Genomic DNA, 20,801 nt, shown 5'->3' on the forward strand with positions numbered 1-20,801 from the left:
ACTGCAAGTCTCTAACAAAAGATCTACATTCATTCATCGGCATCCCAGAAAGAGAAGAGAAACAGGACAGGGCTAAAAAAAGTACTCAAAGAAAGAATGGCTGGAAAATTTCTACAATTTGGCAAAAGATCTACAGATTCAAAAAGCTGAATGAACTTCAAAGAGAATAAAAAAATAAACCCAAAGAAATATATACCAAGACACATCATAATTAGGTTTCTAAAAACTTAAAAGAAAGTATCTTAAAAGCAGTCAGAGGCAAATGATATAAATTATCAGAAGGAAAAAACCAAAAGGCCAACTGTCAGCTTTCTGCATATTCCAAAAAAAAAGAAAAATGCAATCCAAACACACCTTTATGATCCAATGTATTTTGAGTTTCTAAAGTTCACCAAATGAATGGGATGTATCTCTGACACTATTAAGAAGACTGCTTACCGCAGAACAAAATACTTATTTAAGTAGGCAATTTCCAAAAAGCAGGCACTTTGTTCCATATTTGGGGGAAAGGAATAGAGTCAAGTTCTCTCCTAATAAATTTCTGGGGAAATGAAAATTTTAATGTAAAATGAAAAACCATAATTATACTAGAAGAAAAACATTTAGGCCATTAAGTACAAATTCAGAATAGCAGTCCTTTCTAAGCAGAATGCTAATGGCAAAACTCACATGCTACAAGGTTAAAAGTTCTGACTACAAAGAATTATTAAACATCATCATTGACATACATACACACATGCAACAAAATCAAAAGCCAAATAACACGTTAGAAAACATATTTCCATTATACATGACAAATATTTAATTTTTCTATGCAAGCAAGAGCCTACAAAGCAAAAACAAACCTCAATAAAAAACGCCCAACAACCCTTTGAGCATGCATATGGAGGCCTGTGCAGGCACGTGTGCTCCAGGTCAGCTTCAGGAACAGATGCTGGTGAGAGGAACACATGCAAAGGTGGGGCTGACACAGAGTCCAGAGACCTAACCAGAGAAGTGTTGAGGTCTACTGGGGAGGCAGGGATAGGCTACAGCTCACCATGGGGGGCAAGAACATGGCTAGAGAAAGCACCAGGGAATTCTTTTTCTTTTTTATCTTTTATTTTTATATATTTTTTTAAATTTTTTTGCTGTTGTGGTTCTGTCTTGTTCCACTTTTATTTTTATTGTTCTCTTGTTCTCTATGTTTTTAATTTTTCTAATTTTATCTTATTTTTTGTCCTTTGGTATTGTTCTGCCCTTTTTCTGTTTATTGCTTGTTTTTTTTGGCTGTGCCACATGACTTGCAGGGTCTTGGTTCCCAGGCCAGGGCTTGGATCTGAGACCCTGTGGTGGGGGCACTGACGCCAAGCCACTGGACTAGTAGGGAACTTCAGATCCAGGGAATATTAATCTGTGTGAACTTTCCCAGAGGTCTTCATCCTAGCACCAAGGCCCATCTCCACCCAACTGCCTGCAAACTCCAGAGCTGGACCCATTTCTTGGCAAGGATAGAGAAAATACGAGAAATGTTTAACAAGGACCTAAAGAATCAAAGAACAAATAGACAGTGATGAACAACACAATAAATGAAGACTCTCCTCAGAGGCAGAGAGGCAGGTGAGCAGCAGCCAGAGGCAGAAAGCAAGGAGCTGCTGCAATCTCAGCCCCAAACACCGCATCTCCCCCAAGCTGTGAGCAAGCCACCAGTCGCTACTCATGTGTTCCCAGGATCCTGGACACCATAGAGCTATAGAGGGTATCACAGCCTGAGACCAACTCCCCTGAGGAGATGCATGGCCCACCTGGGGCTGTGCCCCCACGGTGCACCCTGCACTCGGGAGCCCTAGCACTTGGACCCGGCAGGCGCACACCGCCTTGAACTGTGGCAATTCCTGGGTGATCCATCCATTTCAAGGGCTCCCCACACACACCAGTGGCGCTTGTTTGCAGTGTCCCTCCCTTTCCACATTTTCCCTCGTGGCTCAATCAGTAAAGAAACTGCCTGCAATGCAGGAGACCTGGGTTCAATCCCTGGGTTGGGTGGGAAGATCCCCTGGAGAAGGGAATGGCAACCCACTTCAGTATTCTTGCCTGGAGAATCCCATGAACAGAGGAGCCTGAAGTACAGTCCATGGGGTTGCAAAGAGTTGGACACAACTTAGTGACCGACACTTTGACTTTCCATCTCCAAAGCTCAAGTGAGCCTGAATAAGTGGCCAGTTTCATCCCTTCATGTCAGGGTGGAGATCAGACACTGAAGAGAAACTTGCAAACAGAGGAGGCCAACCTAAGCAAAGAAAAGAAGGGGGAACTGCCCCAGAAGTAGCAGGTGCAAGATTAAAACCCTGCAGTCAAACTGAGACTGTGCATTTGAGGGGCAACTGTATACGCTGGAACAACTACAGCTGGAACAAGGAAATATCTGACACTGAACTGACTCCACACTGCCCACAACAGCTCCAGAGACATTCCTAGATACACTGGAGGACTTTCTGAGTAGGCAACTTGACTAGCAGGAACACAGAGGAATCACACGAACATTCATCTCACTACTACCATATATATCCCTCCGCTTCTTATTAAAATATTGAAAGAAACTTTTTTCTTCATTATTATTTTTTAATTTTTAAAATTTTTATTATTTTTTAATTTCTCATATTTCAATTCCTATTTTTTTCCTTTCTTCCCCTCTTATTTTTCTTTTTTCCCCTCACACTGTCCTAATACATTTCTTTATTACTCCTTTAGCTTTTTTTACAGCCTACTCTCACCTTTCTAAAAAAAAGAAAAAAAAATCTTAATTTTGAAATAAATTCCGTATTTTTACACTGTGCTTTTGAGTCTAATTTTTATTCCAGGTTCTTAATTTTTGCTTTTCTATCTTTTGTTATTAATTTTGTATCTTTAACAGCCTAATTTTTAGTACCCATTTTCACTTAGGGATTTGATTATTGGCTTGATTGCTCTTCCCTTTTGACTCCTTTTTTCTCCTCCTGGTCACCTCTTTCTCCTTCCTCCCTATTCTCTTCTCTATATAAACTCTGTGACTCCCTTTGGGTGTTCCTGGCTGTGGAGAGTTGTTTCATCAGTAACCTGCAGGTTTTGTCTTTTGTGCTATATGGATGGAGAAGTCTTGATGCTACTGTAAGATGTCAGGACTGAAACCCAGAGGCAGGAGTCTCAACTCCAGAACTTCTGACCATCATAAAACTCCTGACAACAGAGAACATTAATACACAAGAGTCCACCCAAAACCCTCCATACCTATACTGAGTCTAAGCTCCACCCAAGAGCCAGCAAGCTCCAGTGCAAGACATCCCAAGCTAATCCTCCAGCAAAACAGAACACAATCTTGAACATTAACAGACTCCCCAAAGCCACAGCAAATCCACAGATACCCCAAAACTCTCTACTGCGCTGCCCTCCAGAGCGACGAGATCCAGCACCATTGACCAGAACACACACACAAGGTCACCCGATCAGGAAATCTTCACAAGCCACTGGTCCAACCCTACCCACAGGGAGCAGACTCCACAACTAAGAGGAACTACAACCCTCCAGCCAGAAGAAAGGAGACCCCAAACACAGCAAACCAAATGAAAAGCCAGAGAAAAACCCAGCAGGTGAAGGGACATGTAAAAACCCACCAAAACAAACCAAAGAGGAGATGGAGTCTATCTGAAAAAGAATTCAGAATAATGATAGTACAGATGATCCAAAATCTTGAGAACAAAATGGAGACACAGATGAGCACACTAGACACATGGATTGAGAAGATGGAAGAAATGTTTAGCAAGGATCTAGGAGAAATAAAGAACAGTCAATGAGCAATGCAATAACTGAGATTAAAAACACTCTGGAGTGAACAAACAGTAGAGTGCCTGAGGCAGAAGAAAGGGTAAGTGAGCTGGAAGACAGAATGGTGGAAATAAATGAAGCAGAGTGGAAAAAAGATAAAAGAATAGAAAGAAATGAGGACAGTCACAGAGACCTCTGGGACAATGTTAAGCACCCCAACATTTGAATCATAAGCATCCCAGGAGAAGAAGACAAAAGGAAAGGGCATGAGAAAATATTTGAGGAGGTAATAGTTGAAAACTTCCCTAAAATGGGGATGGAAATAGCCACCGAAATCCAAGAAGCCCAGAGAATCCCATGCAGTGTAAACCCAAGGAGAACATGCCAAGATACATATTAATCAAACTAACAAAAATTAAATACAAAGAAAAAATAATAAAAGCACCAAACAACTTGCAAGGAGACTCCCATAAGGATAACAGTCAATCTTTCAACAAAAACTCTGCAGACCAGAAGGGTCTACTTATAGTGCTATATATACTTAAAGTGATGAAAGGGAAAAACCTATAACCAGGATTACTCTACCCAGCAAGGATCTCATTCAGATTCGAAGGAGAAATCAAAAGCTTTCAGACAAGCAAAAGCTAAGAGAATTCAGCACCACCAAACCAGCTCTTCAACAAATGCTAAAAGATCTTATTTAGACAGGAAACACAGAAAAAGGTTTATAGAAACAAACCCCAAACAAAATGGTAACAGGATAATACTTACCAATAATTACCTTAAACATAAATGGCTTAAATGCTCCAGCCAAAAGACAGAGACTGGCCAAATGGATACAAAAGCAAGACCCCTTTATATGCTGCCTACAAAAGATCCACCTCAAACCTAGGGACACATACAGACTCAAAGTCAGGGGCTAGGAAAAATATTTCATGCAAATGAAGACCAAAAGAAAGCAGAAGTAGCAATACTCATATCAGATAAAATAGACTTTAAAATAAAGACAGTTATAAGAGACAAAGGACACTTTGACAAAGAAGTACATAATGATCAAGGGATCAATCCAAGAAAAGAACATAAAAATTGTAAACCTATATACGCACCCAACATAGAACACCTCAATACATAAGGCAAATGCTAACAACTATTAAAGGGGAAATCAACAATAACACAATAATAGTGGGGGACTTTAATATCCTACTCACACCAATGGACAGATCATCCAGACAGAAAATTAACATGGAAACACAAACTTTAAATGATACATTGGACTAGTTGGTCCTAATTGATATCTACAGGGCATTTCACCCAAAAACAATGGATTTCACCTTTTTCTCAAGGGCATATGCAACATTCTCCAGGATAGATCACATCCTGGGCCACAAATTAAGCCTTGGTAAATTTTTAAAAATTGAGATCATTTCAAGCATCTTTTCTGATCACAATTAAGATATCAACTACAGGAAAAAATAAAAGTATAAAAAACACAAACATATGGAAGCTAAACAAAATGCTTCTGAACAACCAAAAGATCACTGAAAAAATCAAAATGGAAATAAAAATATGCATAGAAACAAATGATAATGAAAATACAGGGAGGTGGGAGGGAGGTTCAGGATGGGGAACACGTGTACACCCGTGGTGGACTCATGTTGATGTATGGCAAAACCAATACGATACTGTAAAGTAATTAGCCTCCAATTAAAATAAATAAATTTAAATTAAAAAAATAAAATACAACAACACAAAATCTACGGGATTTAGTAAAAGCAGTGCTAAGAGGGACTTTATAGCAATACAAGCCTACCTCAAGAAACAAGAGAAACATCAAACAAACAACCTAGCCTTACACCTAAAACAAATAGAAAAAGAAGAACAACAAAAAACCCAAAGTTAGTAGAAGGAAATAAATCATAAAAATCAGAACAGAAATAATGAAAAGGAAATGAAGGAGACTCTAGCAAAGATCAATAAAACTAAAAGCTGGTTCTTTGAGAAGATAAACAAAATATACAAACTGTTAGCCAGACTTGTCAAGAAAAAATGACTCAAATCAATGAAATTAGAAATGAAAATGGAGAAATTAAGACAGACAACACAGATATACAAAAGATCATAAGAGACTACTATCAGCAACTATATGCCAATAAAATGGACAACTTGGAAGAAATGGACAAATTCTTAGAAAAGTATAATCTTCCAAAACTGAAGAAACAGAAAATGTGAACAGACCAATCACAAGCATGAAAATCGAAACTGTAATAAAAAAAAAATCTTCCAACAAACAAAAGCCCAGGACCAGATGGTGTCATAGGTAATTCTACCAAAAATTTAGGGAAGAGCTAACACCTATTTTACTCAAACTCTTCCAGAAAACTGCAGAGGAAGGAAAACTCCCAAACTCATTCTATGAGGCCACCATCACCCTGATACCAAAACCAAAGATGCCACAAAAAAAGAAAACTACAGGCCAATATCACTGATGAACATAGATGCAAAAATCCTCAAAAAAAATCTAGCAAAAAGAATCCAACAACATATTAAAAAGATCATATAGCATGATCAAGTGGGCTTTATTCCAGTGCAAGGACTCTTCAATATTTGCAAATTAATCAATGTGATGCACCATCTCAACAAACTTAAAGATAAAAACAATATGATTATTTCAGTAGATCCAGAGAAAGTCTTTGACAAAATTCAACACCCATTTATGATAAAAATTCTCCAGAAAGTAGGCATGGAAGGAACATACCTCAACATAATAAAAGTCATATATTATAAACATACAGCGAACATTATCCTCAATGGCAAAAAATTGAAAGCACTTCCTCTAAAAGCAGGAACAAAACAAGGGTGCCCACTCGCACTACTACTATTCAACAGTTTTGGAAGTCCTAGCCACAGCTATCAGAGAAGGAAAATAAAAGGAATCCACTTTGGAAAAGAATTGACTCTCACTGCATAGGAAACCCTAAAGATGCCACTGGAAAATTACTAAAACTAATCAATGAATATAGTAAAGTCACAGGATATAAAGTTAATACACAGAAATCCATTGCATTCCTATACTCTAACATTGAAAAATCATAAAGAGAACTTAAGAAAACAATCCCATTCACCATTGCACAGAAATGAATAAAATACTTAAGAATAAATTTACCTAAAGAGACAAAAGACTCGTATACAGAAAACTAAAACAGTGAAGAAAGAAATCAAAGATGATACAAACAGAGAAATATACCATGTTCTTGGATTAGAAGAATCAATATGATGAAAATGAATTTACTACTCAAAGCAATCTATAGATTCAGTGCAATCCCTATCAAAACTACCAATGGTATTTTTCACAGAACTAGAACAAATAACTTCACAATTTGTATGGAAACACAAAAGACCCTGAAGAGCTAAAGCAATCTTGAGAAAGAACGGAACTGGAAGAATCAACCTTCCCGACTTAAGACTCTACTACAAAGCTACAGCTATCAAAACAGTACAGTACTAGCACAAAGACAGAAATAAAGATCAATGGAACAAACTAGAAGTCCAGAGCTAAATCCACTCACCTATGCACAGCTTACCTTTGACAAAGGAGGCAAAAATACATAATGGAGAAAAGATAGCCCCTTCAACAAATGGTCCTGGGAAAACTGGTCAACTACATGTAAAAGAATGAAACTAGAACACTTTTTAACACTATACACAAAAATAAAATGCAAAATGGATTAAAGACCTAAATGTAAGACCAGAAACTATAAAACTCTTGGAGGAAAACACAGGCAGAACACTCTCCATCATAAATCACAGGAAGATCCTCATGATCCACCTCCCAGAGTAATGGAAGTAAAAATAAACAAATGGGACCTAATTAAACTTGAAAGCTTTTGCACAACGAAGGAAACTATAAACAAGGTGAAAAGACAGCCTTCAGAATGGGAGAAAATAATAGCAAACTAAACAAGTGACAATCTCCAAAATACACAAGCAGCTCACGAAGCTCAATACCTGAAAAACGAACAACCCAGTCAAAAGGTGGACAAAAGACCTAAACAGACATTTCTCCAAAGAAATCATATAGATGGTTAATAAACATATGAAAAGATGCTCAACATCACTCATTATTAGAGAAATGCAAATCAAAACCACAATGAGGTGTCGTCTCAAGCTGGTCAGAATGGCCATCATCAAAAAGTCTACAAACACTAAATGCTGGATAGGGTGTGGTGAAAAGGGAACCCTCTTCCACTGTTGGTGGGAATGCAAACTAGTACAGCCACTATACAAAACAGTGTGGAGATTCCTTAAAAAAACTCGGAATAAAACAGCCATACAACCCAGCAATCCCATTGCTGGGCGTATACCCTGAGGAAACCAGAATTGAAAGAGACACATGTACCCCAATGTTCATTGCAGCACTATTTACAATAGCCAGGACATGGAAGCAATCTAGGTATCTATCAGCAGATGAATGGACAAGAAAGTTGTGGTACGCATACACAATGGAATATTACTCAGCTATAAAAAGAATGCATTTGAGTCAGTTCTAATGAGATGGATGAACCTAGAGCCTATTATCAGAGAAGGCAATGGCACCCCACTCCAGTACTCTTGCCTGGAAAATTCCATGGATGGAGGAGCCTGGAAGGCTGCAGTCCATGAGGTCGCTGAGGGTCGGACACGACTGAGCGACTTCACTTTCACTTTTCACTTTCATGCATTGGAGAAGGAAATGGCACCCCACTCCAGTGTTCTTGCCTGGAGAATCCCAGGGACAGGGAAGCCTGGTGGTCTGCCGTCTATAGGGTCACACAGAGTCGGACACGACTGAAGTGACTTAGCAATAGCAATACAGCCTGTTATAGAGTGAAATAAGCCAGAAAGAGAAAGACAAATACTGTATACTAATGCATATATATATATGTATATATATATACGGAATTTAGAAAGATGGCACTGACGATCGATCCTACATACAGGGCAGCAAAGGAGATACAGACGTAAAGAATAGACTTTTGGACTCTGGGAAAAGGAGAGTGAAGGATGATTTGACAGAATGGCACTGAAATATATACATTACCATATGTAAAAGAGATGACCAGTGCGAGTCTGATGCATGAAGCAGGGCACCCAAAGCCAGTGCTCTGGAACAGCCTCGAGGGGTGTAGTGGGGAGGGGGGTGGGAGGGGGTTCAGGATTGGGGGGACATGAGTGTAGTGTACCTATGGCCAACTCATATTGAGTATGGCAGAAACCATCACAATATTGTAATTATCCTCCAATTAAAATAAATAAAAATGAAATTAAAAATACACTAGAAGGAATCAATAGCAGGATAACTGAGATAGAAGAATGAATAAGTGAGCTAAAAGGTAGAACAGTGGAAATAACTGCAAAGGAGCAGAATAAAGAAAAAGAATGGAAAGAAATGAGGAGAGTCTCAGAGGCTTTAAACTCACCAACGTTTGAATAACAGTGATCCCAGAAGAAAAAATAGAAAGAAAAAGGGTCTGAGAAAATATCTGAAGAGATTATAGCCAAAAAATCCCCTAACATGGGAAAAGAAATAGCCATCCAAGTTCAAGAAGCAGAGTCCCGTACAGGATAAACCCAAGGAGAAACATGGCAAGACACATATTAATCAAACAAACAAATACTAAATTCAAAGAAAAAATACTAATGCAAGGGAAATGCAAAACAAAATAACATACAAAGGAATCTCCACAAAGTTATCAGCTGATTTTTCAGAAGAAATTCTGCAGGCCAGAAGAGACTGGCAGGATATATTGAAAATAATGAAAGGGAAAAACCTACTTTACTCTACCTAGCAAAGATCTCATTCAGATTCAAAGGAGAAATCAAAAGCTTTACAGACAAGCAAAAGCTAAGAGAATTCAGCACTACCAAATGAGCTTTACAACAAATGCTAAAGGAACTTCTCTAGGCAGGAAACACAAGAGAACAAAAAGACCTACAAAAACACACCCAGAATAATAAAGAAAATGGTAATAGGAACATGTATATTGATAATTACCTTAAATGTAAATGGATTAAATGCTCCAACCAAAAGAAACAGACTGGCTGAATGGATACAAAAACAAGACCTGAATGTATGGTTCATCCCTGGTGGCTCAGATGGTCAAGAATCTGCCTGCAATGCTGGAGACCTGGGTTCGATGCCTGGGTTGGGAAGATCCCCTGGAGAAGGAAATGGCAACCCATTCCAGTACTCCTGCCTCGAGAATTCCATGGACAGAGGAGCCTGGCAGGCTACAGTCCACGTGGTCGCAAAGAGCTGGACATGACTGATCCACTAAGCACACAGCACACTAGAGACTTACTTCAGACCTAAAGACACATACAGGCTGAAAGTGAGGAGATGGAAAAAGACATGCCATGCAAATGGAAATCAAAAGAAAGCTGGAATAGCAATACTTAGATAAAACAGACTTAAAAATAAAGACTTACAAGAAACAAAGAAGGTCACTACATAATGATCAAGGGATAAATCCAAGAAGATATAACACATAAATATTTATGCACCTCAATAAATAATGAAAATGCTAACAGCCATAAAAAGGAAAACTGACAGGAACACAATAACAGTGGGGGACTTTAACACCCAACTTACACAAATGGAATCATCACCTAGACAGAAAATAAGGAAACACCGCTTTAAATGCCAATATAGACCAGGCAGGTTTAATTGCTAGTTATAGGACATTCTACCTGAAAGCAGCATATTACACTTTCTTCTCAAGTGCACATGGAACATTCTCCAGGATAGATAACATCATGGGTCACAAATTAAGCCTCAGTAAATTAAAAAAAACTGATATCGTATCAAGTATCTTTTCTGACCACAACATTATGAGACCAGAAGTCAATAACAGGGGGGAAAAAATGTAAAAAACAACAACAACAACAACAAAAACAAAAAACCCCCCAAACAGAAGGAGGCTAAACAATATGACACAAAATAACCAAGACATCACTGAAGAAATCAAAGAGCAAATCTAAAAATACATACAAACAAATGAAAATACGATGACCCAAAATCTACGTATGAAGCAAAAGAAGTTCTAAGAAGGAAGTGTATAGCAATTCAATCCTACCTCAACAAACAAGAAAAAACTCAAACAACCTAACCTTATACCTAAAGCAATCATAAAAATCAGAGCAGAAATAAATGAAATACTGAGTTGGCCAAAGAATTCCTTTGAGTCTGTCCATAAGATACTATGGAAAAACTTGAATTAACTTTTTGGCCAACCCAGTAGAAATAAAACAATAGCAAAAATCAATGAAACTACAGCTGGTTATTGATAAACCTTTAGCCAGACTCATCAAGGATAAAAGGGACAAGATTCAAATCAATAAAATTAGAAATGAAAAATGGAGAAATTACAACTGACACCACAGAAATACCAAGGATCAAAAGAGACTACTTAAAACAACTATTTGCCAATAAAATGGACAACATGGAAAAAAATGGACAAATTCTTAGAAAGGTACCATCTTCCAAGACTGAACCAAGACTAAACCAATAGAAAATATAAACAGACCAATCACCAGTAATGAAATTGAAACTGTAATTAAAAATCTTACAACAAACAAAAGTCCAGGACCAGAATGGCTTCACAGGTGAATTCTATCAAACATTTAGAGTCAAGCTAACACTCATCCTCAAACTCTTCCAAAAAACTGCAGAGGAAGGAACACTCCCAAGCTCATTTTACAAGGCCACCATCACCCTAATACCCAAACCAGACAAAGATATCACAAAAAAAGAAAATTACAGACCATATCACTGATGAACACAGACACAAAAATCCTCAACAAAATACTAACAAACAGAATACAACAACATATTAAAAGGATCATACATCATGATCAAGTGGGCTTTATCCTGGGGATGCAGGGATTCTTCAACAAATGTAAATCAATGATATACCATGTTAACAAATTAAAGAATAAAAACCATATGGTCACCTCAATAGATGCAGAAAAAGCTTTTGACAAATTTCAACACCTATTTATGATAAAAATCCTCCAGAAAGTAGGCATAGAGGGAATCTACCTCAACATAAAGGTCATATATGAAAAACCCACCACAAACATCATTCTCAATGGTGAAAAACTAAAAGCATTTCCTCTAAGATCAGGAATAAGACAAGGATGTCCACTCTCACCACTATTATTCAACATAATTTTGGAAGTCATAGCCATTGCAATCTGATAAGAAAAAGAAAAGGAATCCACACTGGAGAAAAAGAAGCAAAAGTGTCACTGTCTGCAGATGACATGAAACTATACACAGAAAATCCTAAAGATGCCAGCAGAAAACCACTAGAGCCAATCAATGAATCTGGTAAAGCTGCAGTATACAAAATTAATGCACAGAAATTTCTATTACTCCTACACACTAACAATAAAAGATACGAAAGATTAAAAAAAAAACAAACAAAAACATTTACCACTGCAACAAAACAAATAAAATATCTAGGAATAAACTGACCTAAGGAGGTAAAAGACCTGTACTCAGAAAACTATTAAGAAACTGATGAAAGAAATCAAAGATGACACAAACAGGTGAGAGATACACCATGTTCTTGGAAGAATCAATACTACCCAAAGCAACCTACAGATTCAATGCAATCCCTATCAAATTACCAATGGCATTTTCCACAGAATTAAAAGAAAAAAAGTTTACAGTTTGTATAGAAACACAAAAGACCCCAAATAGCCAAAGCAATCTTGAGAAAACAAAATGCAGCAGGAGGAATCAGACTCTCTGGCTTCAGATTATACTACAAAGCAACAGTAATCAAGACAGTATGGTACTGACACAAGAACAGAAATATTAGATCAATGCAACAGGATAGAAAGCCCAGAGATAAACCCACATTCCTATGGTCACCTAATCTATGACAAAAGAAGCATGTAAATCCAATGGAGAAAAGACAGTCTCTTCAATAAGTGATGCTGGGAAAACTGGACAGCCTCATGTAAAAGAATGAATTAGAACACTCCCTAACACCATACACAAAAATAAGCTTAAAATGGATTAAAGACCAGATACTGTAAAACTCTTAGGGGAAAACACAGGAAGAACACGGACATAAATCACCGCAAGATCCTTTTTGACCTACCTTCTACAGTAATGAAAATAAGAACAAAAATAAACAAATGGGGCCTAATTAAACTTAAAAGCTTTTGTACAGCAAAGAAAACCATAAATGAGATGAAAGGACAACCCTCAAAATGGAAGAAAATACTTGCAAACGAAATAAATGAGATTAATCTCCAAAATAAAAATAAAAAATGAAAAAAATCAGCCTGTACCTACTAAATATGCAACCCACTCCAGTGTTCTTGCCTGGAGAATCCCATAGACAGAGGAGCCTGGCAGGCTACAATCCACAGAGTCACAAAGAGTTGGATATGACTGAAGTGACTTAGCACACACATACGAACTAAATATATTGAAGAAGACTAAATGACAATAAGGAAAAAATTTATGGTTTCATAAAAATGAAAGCCCATTTTTGCACTTCTCCCTCAGTCCTGGCCCCACCATGGAAAAGAGAGAGAAAAAGAAATTATATATACAAACATATGCATGCATGCAAAGGCCAAGAACTGGCAGGAAACATAATAGTATGTCATAGAATTATGTATATTACTGTTTTTCTTTATGCATAGAATATTACCCTAAATGTTTTACAGAAAATATGTACTACTTCTGTTAAAAATGAAAAAACCAGAAGAAAAAAACACAAAGAATTTTTAAAAATACAAAAAATAAAAATTAAAAAATGAAAATTCAGTAAGCATTTTTAACCAAAGAATAGTTTCTCAGAACATTAATTTATTCAAATAGAAATAGGAATTTCAAATTACAATATTAAATGGTTATTCCTCTGAGTATACTTATTTTCTACTTTTTCCTTTCTCCACACTACGCACTTATCCATGCCCAGCACCAAACTTCCGTATTTGTCTATTTACCTCTTCATTCACTCACTCTAATTCCTCTTCATTCACTCAAATTCTTCCAGGTGAATTATCAACAGTCCAGTATCAATGTGCACATTTGATCTAGCCTTCTCTCACACATCGTATCATACCCAAAAACACATGCAAGGAAACAGGCAAACACACAAGCACGTATAAACTCTGGCTTTATAAACAGATAAACTTTACACCAAACACATAAGCATCAGACCATAAATTCACATTTAACATGGGTAACACTCCTTACGAGCTTCCCGGGTGGCAAAGCAGGAGACGCAAGAGACATGGGTTCGATATCTGGGTTGGGAAGGTCCCCTAGAGAAAATGGCAACCCACTCTAGTATTCTTGCCTGGGAAATCCCACGGACAGAGGAACCTGGCGGGCTACAGTCCAGGGGTCGCAAAAGAATAAGACACGACTTAGCGACTAAACAACAACAAACAACAACTCTCCATCCTGTGGTCTCCATCCAGAAACACGATCAGCCTCCCTGCCTTTAGACCTCAAGGGGATGCAAGCTTTGCGCTTCTAAGATTCTAGGGAAGGGCTAATACAAATAAAAGTTACACGCAGAAAAGCGCTGATGAACTTTGCTTAGCTTCATATTTCAAGTTATAACGTTGGAGGAGAATTAACCAGCGGAGAACTATCAAAGAACTGTGCGAGCCGGGTAAACGAAGAAGAGAACTGAAGCTCGGAGACGAGTTCCGATCGTTTTAAACGCCCCAAGCTAGGCCTCCAAACCACCAGAACACAAACTTGAAACCCACACCCTTGGGGCGCCAGGACAGTCTCCGCCTCTTGAGAGCGAGGAACGTCTTACCTCTGGGACAGGGGCCTCAACAAGTTCCCCTTCCCCAGGGCCGGCGCGCCGGGTAGCTGGAGCAGCGGGCTTCCCCTCTGGGAATCCCATTTCTCCCGCGTCCGCCGGCCGCGCGCGCTGCGCAGGCGGGGCAATGGCCACCCGGCACAAGGCGGAGTTCCTCTCCGCCCAGCCCCGCCGCAAGGGCGGGAAGGGAAGGCCCTGGTGTCTGTAGGTTTGAAACCGACGGGAAGGTCCACTCGCGGCGCCGCCGGAACCGTTCCTGGCAACGGGTACAGAGGCCCGGGAGAGGAGAGTCCCAACGAGTCGGCCGGCGTGGGCGAAAGTTCGCCTCAAGCCACTGACCTGTAAGGCCCCACTGCCGCAAGTCCTGCTCCTGCACCCGCGCCCGCGGCGCCTCGGCTCGGCTCTTGCTCTGAAGAGCCATAAGAAAGCCGGGCATATTGCCCTCTGGGGTCGCAGCCCCCGCACGCTCCATCTAGCCGAGCGAAGCACCGCCCCGCGCCGCCGCCCCGCCCCTCGAGCGTCCTTCCCGACGCTCTCGGCCAGAACCCCCGGACGCCGCCGCCGCCGCCAGAGGGCGCTCCTGCTCTGAGTTCTGAGTCCCGAGGGTGCTCGAAGGTCCCCTACCCGCTGTTGAATATTTGCCTCCGGGTGCATGTGGGGCCGCTCACACGTGTGTCTCTGGGCTGAGCTTATGTCCGCTCTAGGCGACTGATCACCTGAAACGCTCGTCATTCACTTGTTATTTAATCAACATTAAATGTGCTCTGTTGGCTTCTGGGGTTATAGCTCTGTCCCCCAGCGATTTTCGGCAACATTGTAGAGTTCAGTTTACAGTATTAATAAATTGGTTTGGGCCCTGAAATCCTTACTTGCTCCCTGTAGTCTGTAGGCAGAACCTCTGAATGGTAGTAAATTAAACATACAAAGAATGTCATGGCCACAATGGATTTCTCAAGTGAATTACAGAGAGCAAATTGAAGCTATGTGTTAGCGAGTCACCATGACTCACCATCAGCTTTGATTGAATACACTGGTTAAGGAAATGGCAACCCACTCCAGTATTCTTGCCTGGAGAATCCCAGGGACGGAGGAGCCTGGTGGGCTGCCCTCTATGGGGTCGCACAGAGTTGGACACGACTGATGCGACTTAGCAGCAGCAGCAGCAAGGTGTAGTAATTTATGATTCACTTCAGTTCAGTTTAGTCGCTCAGTCGTGTCCGACTCTTTGCGACCGCATGAATCGCAGCACACCAGGCCTCCCTGTCCATCACCAACTCCTGGAGTTCACTCAGACTCACGTCCATTGAGTCGGTGATGCCATCCAGCCATCTCATCCTCTGTCGTCCCCTTCTCCTCCTGCCCCCAATCCCTGCCAGCATCAGAGTCTTTTCCAATCAGTCAACTCTTCGCATGAGGTGGCCAAAGTACTGGAGTTTCAGCTTTAGCATCATTCCTTCCAAAGAACATCCAGGACTGATCTCCTTTACAATGGACTGGTTGGATCTCCTTGCAGTCCAAGGGACTCTCAAGAGTCTTCTCCAACACCACAGTTCAAAAGCATCAATTCTTCGGCGCTCAGCCTTCTTCACAGTCTAACTCTTACATCCAAAAACTATAGCCTTGACTAGACCGACCTTTGTTGGCAAAGTAATGTCTCTGCTTTTGAATATGCTATCTAGGTTGGTCATAACTTTCCTTCCAAGGAGTAAGTGCCTTTTAATTTCATGGCTGCAGTCACCATCTGCAGTGATTTTGGAGCCCCCAAAAATAAAGTCTGACACTGTTTCCACTGTTTCCCCATCTATTTCCCATGAACTGATGATTAGTAGTGTACAAATTGCTGCATTTATTGATGCAGTTAGTTACTCCCCTAAGAGCTTTCTGTGATTTTCTCTTGTAACCCACCTAATAACCCTATAAATAGGTACCATAATTGTCCCTACATGACAGCTGAGGAAACTGACTTGGAATGGTAATTGAACAAAGCTGAGCAGGACCCATAGGAGAAGGCAATGGCAATCCACTCCATTGTTCTTGCCTGGAGAATCCCAAGGATGGGGGAGCCTGGTGGGCTTCTGTCTGTGGGGTTGCACAGAGTCAGACACGACTGAAGTGACTTAGCAGCAACAGCAGAGCTGGACCCATATACTATTCTCTGGGTAATATAAAAATACTAAATTCCTGTTTAGGTTAATCTTGGTGCTTCCACCTTCAGTAAACACGGATTAAAGTTGCACTCCCCACATCTCCATCCCCTTTAAGGGTGAAAATTGCTACAAAAGACATGCCTTCCAGTTGATTTATTCATAAAAATACTCAAAGCATTGCAAAGTTAATGTTGAGTCTTGAGTCATTCTGTCTCAAAGATGTCTGACTGAACATCTTTGTGCCAAGAACTCTTTTGGCCCTGGAGACAAAGGCCACTAATTTTATCTATAGAACATTCAAGTAAATTATATTGTTTGTATTTTAAATTAGGGTTATGTTTTAAAAGGAGGAGATAGTGAAAGTGAAAGTGAATGGGCTTCCCTGGTGGCTCAGAGGTTAAAGCCTCTGCCTGCAATGAGGGAGACCTGGGTTCAATCCCTGGGTCAGGAAGATCCCCTGGAGAAGGAAATGGCATCCCACTCCAGTATTCTTGCCTGGAGAATCCCATGGACGGAGGAGCCTGGTGGGCTACAGTCCACGGGGTCACAAAGAGTCGGACATGACTGGGGGCTATGTTTTAAAAGGAGGAGATAAAAAATAAATAAATAAATAAAATAAAAGGAGGAGATAAGTGATAAGTAAATAAAATCAGGTAGAGATAACTGTTAAGTTGAAAGAGAAACAGAGTTGAAGGAGTCTTTGGGCCTAGAAAAGAAAACAATGGTCTCAAAGGCCCTTGCTGAATCATCTAACTTCGGAGAAAACAAAACCAAACTTTAAGTCCCATCCTGATGCTCCCGGCCTGTTGCATCTACCTGGGACTTATCACCCCCTGCCCAAAACCTCCCACCCCCTGTTCAATTACAAATGCCATCTCAACCAAAGATTACCCAAAATGTTTCGCGGACTAACATTTCCCTTATTGCTTCCACAAACCTCCCTTTAAATATGAAGCCTCCCTGATCCATCTCGTGCTCAGCCTGGTCGTTTGGCCGACTGTCACCCCTCCTTGCCTGAATAAAGGTAACCTGGCTCCGTCGAGGTCATCTCTTCTTTTCTGCCTTGTCCGAACTATACCTTACATTCTTGGTGCTGAAACCCGGAGAGGGCGAGGCACTCGTCTCTCCCACTCTCTCTCTCTCCCTCCTGTTGTAGCCACGCGTTCCGGGAAACAAACTCACTCAGAAGGACAATGCAGACAGTGGAGTGCAGTTTATTACACCAGTGGGCCCAAGGCAGAGTCTCCTCTTAGCCAAGGACCCTGACCAGCATTTGTGAACACATGTGGGTTCAGACACATGTGTTCGTGTCTGAACCCACCACTCCAAATTCCTTGAGACTTACATAAACCAAGGAAAATACAATCCCAATAACCCCATCATTCACATGCTATGTGCTCATGTGCTCAAACAGTCAAACAATTAGCCAATAATCAATAAACCCGAGGTTACACTCTGATAGATACAGAAAAATTTATGGCCTGTCTGGAGGAAGGGGTGACTAGTGTATGTTTTCTCTTAGGCGATGAGTAACCTAGATACGCTCTTCAAGGTTCCCCTGTCTGGAGGGGGTCTTATCCTTCCTTTGTTGTTTTCATAGGCACTAAACACAGAGTTCAGAGTCCATTGGAAAGGTGGCCAAGCATGATCAGCATGAACAGGCCTGAGATTGAGTCCAGGCCCTATGAATTCCTTCTTCACTCCCTCTCATTGTTTTCCCTTTTCTTGGAGTCTGGGAACAGGAACACCCATTGAGCTCACTTTCTGCCAGGGCTCATAAGTTCCCCTCAAGGATACCTAGTGCCTTCGTGAGCGGTGCAAGCCTTGTCCTAAGGTTTAACTGGTGCTTTGCATACCCCCAGGCCTCCGGCACTGTCCTCTCTCTCTCTCTCTCTCTCTCTCTCTCTCTCTGACAACCTCTGGAACAGGGAACTCTTGCCATTCGACCGCTCTACATGCAATACTCCACTCAAACCAGCCCCTAGATTAAGGTAAGATCCGGACGGTGTTCTAGAGGCGCTCTAGAACCCAGTCCTCTCCGGGTCCTGGGGACCCCCAGCCTAAGGCCACTCTGTAGGTGACGATGGGGGATGCTCCACCTCGACACAGAGCTCTCTTCTCATAACTCCTATTGCGACTACGGGTGACGACTCGAGCTCCAAATAGGAGCCTCTGCTTGCCTTTCAATTATGGGGTCTGGCCAATGTGTCCCAAAAGATTCCCCTCTGACTTGTGTTCTCGAAATTTTCAAATCGCTCTTACTCACTGAACTCAAAGGTAACCGCTTAAAACAGCTATGTATACAGATCTGGCCTCAATACCAATTAGACAATCAAGACCGCTGGCCTGAATTCAGCGCATTTGACTTTAACGTTCTTCAAAATCTCACCGACTTCCTTAAACAGAATGGCAAGTGGTGTCGGAGGTCCCCTATGCCCAAGCGTTTTGGGCCCTTCGGAACAGGCCCCCACTATGCAAAGCCTGCTCCATCCACGAGATCCTTCTATGCACCTTGCCTCCCAAGCAAAAGGGTTCTTCTTCAACTAACCGCCCATCTCGACCTTCCGCATCCCCAGAGTTCGACTCCCTACCCACCACCCTGCCAACCCTCTCCTCCCCCCTCATGCAACTCACCTACTGACTCCGAAACCTCTCCTGACTCCCCCTCGACCACTGCCCCATCTCCCCGACTCCCCCTCCCCCCTTCCCCCGCCCGCCTCCACTACACGGTCACATACTCAACACATATTTCCCCTGAGAGAGGTGGCAGGACCAGAGGGCCCCACCTGAGTCCATGTGCCATTTTCATTCTCAGACATGAGCCAGATAGGAGAAAAGTTAGGATCATTTTCTGAAAATCCTACCAGATACAGAAAAGAATTCCTGAGACTATCCCAGGCCTATAAGCTCACATGGAGTGACTTATATTATATCCTACATGCCATCTCTCACCCCAGATGAAAAAGACCATATCTGGCAAGCGGCGAAAGCCCATGCCCATCACTTGCATAACCAAGACTGGGATAACCCAGTTGTTGATAAGGCGGTGCCTCAATTAGGTCCCCACTGGATGTACCAGCCCGGTGACCCAAGTATCAGGAGACTCAATCACATGATTACCTGCCTTCTAGAAGGAATGCAGAAAAATACTCATATCCATGTCAATTATGATAAAGTCAGGGAAATCACCCAAGGGGCAGACAAAAATCCAGCCTTATTCTTGGCACTCCTCACGGAGGCAGTCCAAAAGTATATCAACCTAGATATCACCACCCCTGCTGGGTTACTCTACCTTTGTGTTCATCAGCCAGTCCGCCCCTGATATTAGATGCAAGCTTCAACAACTAGAGAAGGGCCCTGAGACCCCTCAAAGAGACCTTCTAGAAGTGGCCTTCAGGGTGTTCAATAATAGAGAGAAGGAGGCTAAGAGAGAAAAAGACTGTGACAGAAAAGTGAAATATGCCTTTTTGGCAGCAGCAACTAAGGGAAGAGATCAGCCCCCGCCCAAGTCCCAGATCAGGGCTTAAGACCCTTCCCCGCCAGACCCTGCTTCCGATGCAACCAGTCAGGACACGGCAAAACTTGCCCAAACCCACGGCCCCCCACAAAAGCATGCCCGACCTGTGGCCAGAGGGGACACTGGAAGATGGACTGTCTCCAGGGACGCCCTGGCACCCCTGGGGAGTTCCCCATCTCCCAGACCTGGAGAGTGGAGTGTCCACAGGGACACCCTGGCACACCGGGGGAGATCTCCACTTCTCCCCAGAACCCCAGTCCAGCCCTACAAGAGTTGTTCCAATGACGGGGCCCAGGTTCCAGCCGCCCGGCCCGTGTCCCAGACATGAGCTCAGAACTTAGGGTGGACAGGATAGTGGCCAGGAAAAAGACCTCCTTTATAGTAGACACTGGAGCCGCTTTCTGTCTCTTAACTTCCTACTCTGGCCCAACTCAAGACTCAGAACTCACAATCAAGGGGATCTCTGGAGTTCCCCAAAGGCCAAAAATCAGCCCTCCATTACTCTGTCAATTT

The 20,801-nt window shown here is 41.6% G+C and overlaps 1 protein-coding gene across 8 annotated transcripts in view; it reads right to left on the reverse strand.

Annotated features, from left to right (window-relative positions):
* CHD1L (chromodomain helicase DNA binding protein 1 like) overlaps positions 1-15,151 on the reverse strand; it is a 63,987-nt gene extending 48,836 nt beyond the window's left edge. For 4 of the 8 annotated variants that reach the window (XR_008715602.1, XR_008715601.1, XR_008715600.1 and 1 more), the window contains exon 1: positions 14,964-15,151. Coding sequence is in view for 2 of the 8 variants with exons in the window: in XM_055584559.1 (XP_055440534.1) it covers positions 14,964-15,096 (133 nt within the window). In the remaining 6 variants the exon portion in view is untranslated. Of the gene's footprint in view, positions 1-13,788; positions 13,814-14,618; positions 14,755-14,963 lie in introns of those variants that run through there. The other 4 variants (XM_055584559.1, XM_055584554.1, XM_055584556.1 and 1 more) reach the window with 3 other exon arrangements.
* Between the last annotated feature and the right edge of the window lie 5,650 nt (positions 15,152-20,801).

The sequence above is a fragment of the Bubalus kerabau genome, chromosome 6, assembly GCF_029407905.1.
Source record: "Bubalus kerabau isolate K-KA32 ecotype Philippines breed swamp buffalo chromosome 6, PCC_UOA_SB_1v2, whole genome shotgun sequence".
Lineage (NCBI taxonomy): Eukaryota > Metazoa > Chordata > Mammalia > Artiodactyla > Bovidae > Bubalus > Bubalus kerabau.